At 39.7% G+C, this 8,029-nt stretch overlaps 1 protein-coding gene and 1 pseudogene across 1 annotated transcript; both read left to right on the top strand.

Moving 5' to 3' along the window:
* The first annotated feature begins 5,960 nt into the window (after window positions 1–5,960).
* On the top strand, window positions 5,961–7,822 carry LOC135705168 (transcriptional regulator ATRX homolog; annotated as a pseudogene).
* LOC135705167 (PHD finger protein 7-like) lies at window positions 6,264–6,569 on the top strand. The gene has a single exon (XM_065226756.1). The coding sequence runs from the start codon at window positions 6,264–6,266 to the stop codon at window positions 6,567–6,569; it is 306 nt and encodes a 101-aa protein (XP_065082828.1).
* Window positions 7,823–8,029: the final 207 nt, after the last annotated feature.

Genomic DNA, 8,029 nt, shown 5'->3' on the forward strand with positions numbered 1-8,029 from the left:
TGCCATCTGAAATTGCAGAAAGGAGAAGAGAGCCAACGTACTGACAAGCCTTACCGTGAATTAGTCGGCTGTCTGATGTACGTTACGCTTGCCAGCAGACCAGATTTGTCTGCATCTGTGAACTACATGAGCCAGTACCAAAGCTGTCCGACGGAGGAGCACTGGGTACATCTGAAGAGGATCTTGAGATACGTGAAGGGAACGCTGAACCTGGTACTGGAATTTCGCGGTGATGATCGAGAGGTTGCCCTGACTGCATTCAGCGACGCTGATTGGGCCAACGACGTGAATGATCGGCGATCAGTGACTGGGTATTTGTTCAAGATCTTCGGAAGTACGAGCGTTTGGCTAACACGGAAACAGCCGACCGTGTCGCTCTCTTCAACTGAGGCGGAGTTTGTTGCCATGTGCACAGCTGCCTGTGAGGGAGTTTGGTTGGTGCGTCTTCTAGCGGATCTTGGAATCGGACTTGGCCATCCGGTAACATACTATGAGGACAACCAATCGTGCATTCGAGTTGCGGAGGAGCCTCGCGACAGCCGAAGGATGAAACATGTGGAAGTGAAGTATTATTTCATCCGTGACCTGATCAAGGCAGGAAGCATTCAGGTGGAATATGTTCCCTCCGAAGACCAACAAGCTGACATTCTAACGAAGGGATTACCGACTGCAACGTTCGTTAAGCTACGAGAGATGATCGGGTTGAAGGAATCTCGGAATTAAGCAGGGATGTTGAGAGGTAGCAATTCCACTATTCGACTTTACTGTCGGAACCCCTTTTTCGTACACAACTGTCAATTTCTTTTTCCTGAAATGTCATACAAAACAAAACCTCAAAGAATATAAACGTGCTTATTTTACTCCGTAATTTTCTCTAGTTTAATTCCGGTTTATCACGGTCAAACCTATTTCCCATTATACTTTTGGTTGCATCGCCAACTTGAGGTGAATCCTGCACATGAACATACATATTCATGAGTCGCCTTATATGTGGATCCTGAATATTACTACATACTTTGTTATATTGTTTTACAACCTGTATTGTTTCTGGAGCGCGCTAGGCGTTGATTTATCTAAATGTTGCTTGATAACAATGCATTTAAAAGATGAGAGAAGGAAGGCACCATTTTATTGTTCACTTTATTGTATTTTATTACTCATCGAAATTAAAACTAAGCAGATAAGGCAGAGGAAGCAAGCAACAACAATACTTAACACTATATGCTTATAATTATTATACAGGTACCAACGACCAATGATTTATAAATACCAAAACTTGTTTATTTTTTTTATATTTTGTATTTCACTACATATATTATATAAATTATACATTGCATGATATACTATTTCTATCAGCTTAATATTTCAGTTCACCCAACCAAGTCATCGAAATTAATATGAAGCTGATGAAGTAGAGAAAATAACAACATTAAATAATATTATATGTTTATAATTATTAAGCAGATTATCTCTCGTCATGTTAGTTATTCATCACAATTTTTAGCATTATTGTTAGTATCATTTGAGCAAAATTTATTTAATTGCTTAATATATCCTGTACATTTCAGTGTTGCATCCACTTGCCATTGTGAGCTGAGGAGGTACAGAGCTGCATCTTATTATATGTAAAATACTTCTTCATTGCAGTAGCAACTATATTATCCATATAAATGTATTTTATTATGTAATATTTTAATGTTCTGATATATTTCATTTCTCCATTGCATATTTTCATTATATAAATAAATACTGGGTTGGGAGGGAGCATCAGGGTATCATTCAAACTGAAACTGGACGATGCACAGTGGTTGAAAAGTCCATTCTGACGCTCTTAATTAATAGCACCATGGAGAGCGGATTTAGAGTAAGGACGTCTTGAGCAAAGTTGATGAGTATGAAATGCTTCATATTTTGAAGGCATGAGTTTTGTGATTAATCCCCCTAAAAGAGAAATGAAAACTTTATTTTTTCACAATGTCGTGATAAATGGTTGACGTCTTCAGCAAAGTTGTAGCAAAAATGATTACAAACAACTTTGCTGAAGACATAAAAGTCCTAAATTTCACTCAAATCGAGATAGAGAGCGTTGTTTGAGGACGGACCCCCAAAAACACGTTTTTCATCGAAACACACATTTTCTTTAATTTTAGGTCCTCGTTATGTTCAACAAAGTTGATTGGAATACTAAAATACACATCGTTCTAGAACATACTATACCTGCATCATTTTAATAGGATGAGTTATTGATAAATTTTCTTCTATTTTCCTCATATTTTGGACCTGCGTATCTTTCTTAGGTGCAAAAAGGTGCAAATGAAATCAAATGAATCTAAAACCTACATTAAAGAGCTTTCAAATGGTGGTAAACTTGTCCGTCCACGACCGTCTGCTGGAGAGTTATGATCAAAACGAACACCCGTTGATAGGCTTTATAGATGTCATGTCAACAACAAGGGGATAGTGTGTTTTATACCGCGTAATAAATTCGTTTCCATAGTAACCGACTCAATAAACAAATTTCCCACTTCTCAGAGCTTATCAAATTCAAGAACGGCACATTTTCTTTCCAAAGATTGCCCAGAAGGCAAAACTGAAGCATCAAGAACGAAAAAAAAACACTGTCAAATTCAGTTAAACTTGTGAGTCGATAAGTGTTTTTCCATAGAGCTCATCACTGTTTTTCATCAATCGTGAAGCAATTCTAGATAAATATTTCAAAAGCTCATATCTACATTGATCGATTCTCTTCATCGACTTTCTCTTCCGTTATTAACTCAGCTTCAAAACCTTTCGCTATTGTATTTCACGTTTCGGATGCTAGATAAGAATCTCCTTTATCAAACTATGTTGAATAATTAGCGCCAAATCTGTTTGCATAGCAGTGGTTATCAAAAGAGAAAGTCGATGAAGAGAATCGATCAAAGCAGATAGGACCATTTGAAATGTTCATCGAGAATTGTGAAAGTATATGAAAGCATGTAAGATAGAAGAACTGCGGAAGCCAAGCGAAGGAGAGAGAGAGACTAATTCTGTCAAAGAAACCGGACAGCAGAGGAAGCTACGAGAGCAGGGCTTTGAAGTAAAATGACATTATCTGGAAGGACTTAATTTCTTTTAAATTTTTAAATTCATTGTAGATCACAGCAAGTGCCAATGATCTTTTTTTTTTTTTTTGATTCAATTTAAGTTGAAATTGATAAGCGTGATCTCTTATCACTCTGGTCAAAAACGAGTGGAGGCCGATCATTAAAATTCAACTGCGTTTATAAGAAGGTACTCCAGTGTTATGCCATAAATGTGAATATTATGCCGGATGTGGCTGCACATGTAGGAAAACCCGTGAAAACGATGTGCGACTTTTTTTTGAAAAGCTCTGGTCCAAACATGCTTGTGCATGGTTGTCAAGTGTCACGCCGAGTATTTCAGTAAGCCGTTTACGCTTCCTGAAAACGTTTTAAACTTGCTTCCGTCTATTTCTGAAAATGCAAAAAGTGTGGCAGGACGGAAGGTTGTTCCTTTCGAAGAATGTTGTGAAACAACGTAGAGGAAGAAAACTGCAGAGGTTCGGAATAGCTACCATCTTAATGAGCTAGCATTTGCGACACAAATGAAGATGAGAGAATCAGGTGAGAAAGAGGTGACGGATATCCTGAAAGCCGTTTCTCACGCAAGTCCTGCAGATGAAAATAAGTTGGTTCATTCTTTGAAGAAGTCCTTGAGCAACTCTTTACCCGAATATACAGATCTACAAGCTTTGGCTTTGTTAATCAACACCATCCTATCGAACCTGGTATTACTTGCCAGCTAGTATTCATAAAGTATTGATACATGGATCAGCCGTGATTGAACATTTCCTTGTTCTAATCGGTCAGCTTTCTGAGGAAGCACAGGAGGCAAGGAACAAGGATTGGAAGAGGTACATGTATTTAAACAAAATAACGAATAAATTAATAAAACTTTTATTTAACAGATACCAAGAGTTCAATACCCGCAAGCAATCAAGATCGCTTACAAATCGTGATCTATTGAACTGGCTCCTAGTATTATCAGATCCATTGATTACTAGCATTCGTGGATGGCCTAAAAAGCACGAGCTGCTAGCAAAAGAAGCTGAAGGAAACGATAATGATTATATTAATGGTTATGATTATGATAATAATGATGATAATTGAATACAATACAAAATATTGACAACAAAAATGCAAAACCAATCGAACAAAAAGAATTTAATCAAGAAAAATATGTAGATATATTGAAGTTGATTATCTTTTTTATACTGGTTATACCATAAAACAGAGTAAAGATATAGATACTTGTTTTGATCACAACTCCCCAGCAGACAGTCGTGGACGGACAAATTTACCACCATTTGAAAGCTCTTTAATGTAGTTTTAGATGCATTTGATTTCATCTGCACCTTCCTGCACCTAAGAAAGATACGCAAGTCCAAAATATGAGGAAAATAGAAGAAAATTTATCAATAACTCATCATATTAAAATGATGCAGGTATAGTATGTTCTAGAACGATGTGTATTTTAGTATACCAATCAACTTTGTTGAACATAATGAGGACCTAAAATTAAAGAAAATATGTGTTTCGATGAAAAACGTGTTTTTGGGGGTCCGTCCTCAAACAACGCTCTCTATCTCGATTTGAGTGAAATTTAGGACTTTTATGTCTTCAGCAAAGTTGTTTGTAATCATTTTTGCTACAACTTTGCTCAAGACGTCAACCATTTATCTCGACATTGTGGAAAAATAAATTTTTCATTTCACTTTTAGGGGGATTAATCACAAAATCCATGCCTTTAAAATATGAAGCATGTCATCAAATATTATAAATTAACAATATGGTTCACTTCCAGAATTCCCATATATTTCTGAAAAGACGCATAAGTAATACCAACAATCAATACGAAACTAACGATTTTAAATTGGCTCACTACTTGACTAGCCTATTGGTCCCAAGCAAACGATTAACGTATCCCATTCTAGTCGAAATTCTAGTACTACGCACTGTTTGTTTTGATTTGCTATGAAAGTTTGACAGATAAAATGAGGGGTTATTGGTTTTTCCAGGTTTTTCCTATGTTTCGAGGGGTGAATCGATTAGCTTGGGACCGAAGAGAGTACCAGAGCTGAGCCAAAAAGTAGAGAACGTTATTTCGGGAGCTTCTAGTCTTATACCACAAACGAAGTGACAGACGGAGCGGCTCGAAATTTGGTTTGACGCACTTACATTTGAAATTTTCGAGTGTACCTCACGGCAACACTATCTACTCATATGTACTAGCTTAAAGTAGTTGATGCTATTGGGGCACCGCCTGTTATCTCTTTTTCTCTAACGAAAATTGAAAGGGAGAGCCTGTTGTCAAACTGCATGTCACTATGTTGTGTTCATTGTTATCTGCACTTCTTTTGTATAATGAAAGACCTTAGGCCAAAATGATTAGGAGTAAACACATCGGGTTAACATTTGCTTACAAATAAACGATGTTGAGCTGTCAATGACTCGCGCTTTTTGGCGGCAATTGTTGCTAAAGATTTCATCAGTCGGTGCTCCTAACCAAAGCCATGGTCATTCGCGACCGAGAAGATATCGTTGTTGGACGCCAAACAGGACCCGCCCGTAAAAAATCCAATAAAAATACAATGATTTTGAATGGAGATTTTTGTTGATTATCATAAAATCAAAACGAAAATCATGGTATATGAGAAATGTACAGTAAAAAAGGGGGGTTGTTAAGCATCTTAACAATAAAAAAACTGATTTTTCTCGAACAAATTTGATCTCATCAAATTAATTTTCATTGAGAATTGTATCTTTTAAAACGAAATTTATTTTTTCACCCGTCCAATAATTTAACAATAAATTTATAATGTGCCCGAAATTCAACCGTAAAAATCATTGTAATTTCGTTATTTTATTATAATTATTTTTTTTCGGGTTGCCATACTCGGTATGCATTTGCTCCTCCGTAGAGGAACTGAAAGCTCTCGACGAGGGCGATCTGAAGAAGGAAAATTTACTCCAAAATCATGCCGAAATCCATCGAATCGATCGACGTGCTGAAGGTGAGATGGTGAGAATGAAGGAGGATCGGATGAAACCAATTTTGTTCAATTTATTATTTATTTCGGATAAAGATGCTGTATGTCACGCGTTTGAGCATGATTGCGGTACGATGGTGCGATGCTCTATTCTGGACCGGGCTACTAGACGTGGCAAAACTAGTCATTATACCTGCATACGCTTTGTGGGATGCAGAATGAGTGCCTGTCGCATTACGTGGAAACGTTCCAGTCGTGGTGCGATAAGCACGTAGCGCTGGTGGATAAGGTGAAACACTCCGAGACCGAAGCCTGTGGGATTTGCTACGATGATATGGGACCGTACAGGAAGCTGGAATCGATTCGTGCCCCGTGCTGTCAGAATGGCTGGTTCCATCGGAGCTACGTGGCACAGTTTGCCCAATCGGCGAGGTACTTTTTCAATTGCCCTTTGTGCAACAAGGACGACTTTAGTCTGCAGATCCATCAGCGTGGCATTTATATTCCGGAAAATTAAGCGAAGCGGCGGAGGTGGGTGAATCGGTATTTGAATACTGAATATTTTATTTTAATTGTTCGAGGGATGCCTCGTGGGAGCTGGAACCGAATGTATTCAATGATCAGTTGGAACGTCCTTCGGAGTGTGACACTGAAGAGTGTCGCTGTCGGTATGGGCGAGATTACGACGATTGCAAGCGTTGGGATCTGATCCTTTGTGCAACGTGCGGTTCGACTTGTCGCCAAGATCAGTGCATGGAGGTTCCCTCGAAGAACTATGTTTTCACCTTTTGTCGTCCGATTGTCCGAAAGACGCCGGAAGCGGTTTTGAAGCTAGCCGAGGCTTCCCGAAGAGTGGAAGCAGCAAGATGGGGGAAGCAGCAAGATGGGGGAAAACGCAAATCTCAGAAAAGACGAACCGCAATAGGCAGTGACGACAGCGATTCCGATCTGGTTTCTACACGAAAGAAACCAACGTCGAAATGACGGCTGTCCACGTCTTCATCTAGTTCTTCCTCGTTCGTTTCTTCGAAGCTGGAGGAACTGGTCAAGAAGATTCCACTGCCACGAAGAACTTCCGTCGAAAAATTACTTCGAGTCAAACCGGTCGTAAGGCTCGAGAAGCTCAGCTCGGAAAAGATCAAATCGTTGACTTCTTCGGAGAATGAAGACGAAGCATCCTCCGCCGGATCGTCGACCGTGTTCGATTTCAACTATCGTGTGAAGTTAAACAAAAAGCAGGGCCGAAAATCGATGGTAGAATTGCAGCCGATCAAACAGGTCATCCGCTCCGACACGAACACGCTAACGGATGCCTCGGTGGAGATCGTGCGTCCCAAGACGCCTGCCCAGAAATCTTTTGGAAAGCAGTTCAAACTGAAGCTTTTTGGGTCGAAAACCGTCCCACGAAAACGTTCCACCAGCGAGTCTGATCCGGAGTACGTTACAGCGAAGAAAAGTAGATTTAATTTTAATGACGAACTTGCAGAATTTTCCAGCACTAGTGCACTAAGCAGGTCTTTCCCACGGCGCAATAGATTACTGCCAACGGTGCCACCTCAAGCGGAAATGCGATTCGAGACCGGGTTGACGTTGATGCTCAAAAGCGAGAAAATGTTCCGGATTTCTCTACCCATGCGAATGTCAGCTGGTATCACACTGCTTACAGGTACTGAGGGAGAACCTTCCAAAAATTCTAGTGTTTGGACTGGTGGTATGGCACAAAGAATGCACAATGCACCACGAACCGACGGAGAATCGTATGTGCTGTGATCAATGTGATTGGTGAGGCAGAAGGAAACAAGCCAGCACTTGCATTATCACGACGTTCTTATGCATAATCTAGTGTGACGAAACGTTGGATCATGCGTAAGAACACCGTGAGAACGACAGAGTCGACTACATTCCTTCTGCCGCACCTATAGTAACGCACACGGCTCCCGCGCTGACTGTTCCTTACTTTCTCACTCTAATCAAAAT

Source organism: Ochlerotatus camptorhynchus, unplaced genomic scaffold (assembly GCF_037179485.1).
Source record: "Ochlerotatus camptorhynchus isolate MF236.1 unplaced genomic scaffold, CSIRO-AGI_Acam_v1.1 ptg000260l, whole genome shotgun sequence".
Lineage (NCBI taxonomy): Eukaryota > Metazoa > Arthropoda > Insecta > Diptera > Culicidae > Ochlerotatus > Ochlerotatus camptorhynchus.

What these genes read in the sequence shown, in the direction of transcription:
- LOC135705167 (XM_065226756.1), top strand. Translation starts at nt 6,264, where the DNA reads ATGCAGAATGAGTGCCTGTCGCATTACGTGGAAACGTTCCAGTCGTGG.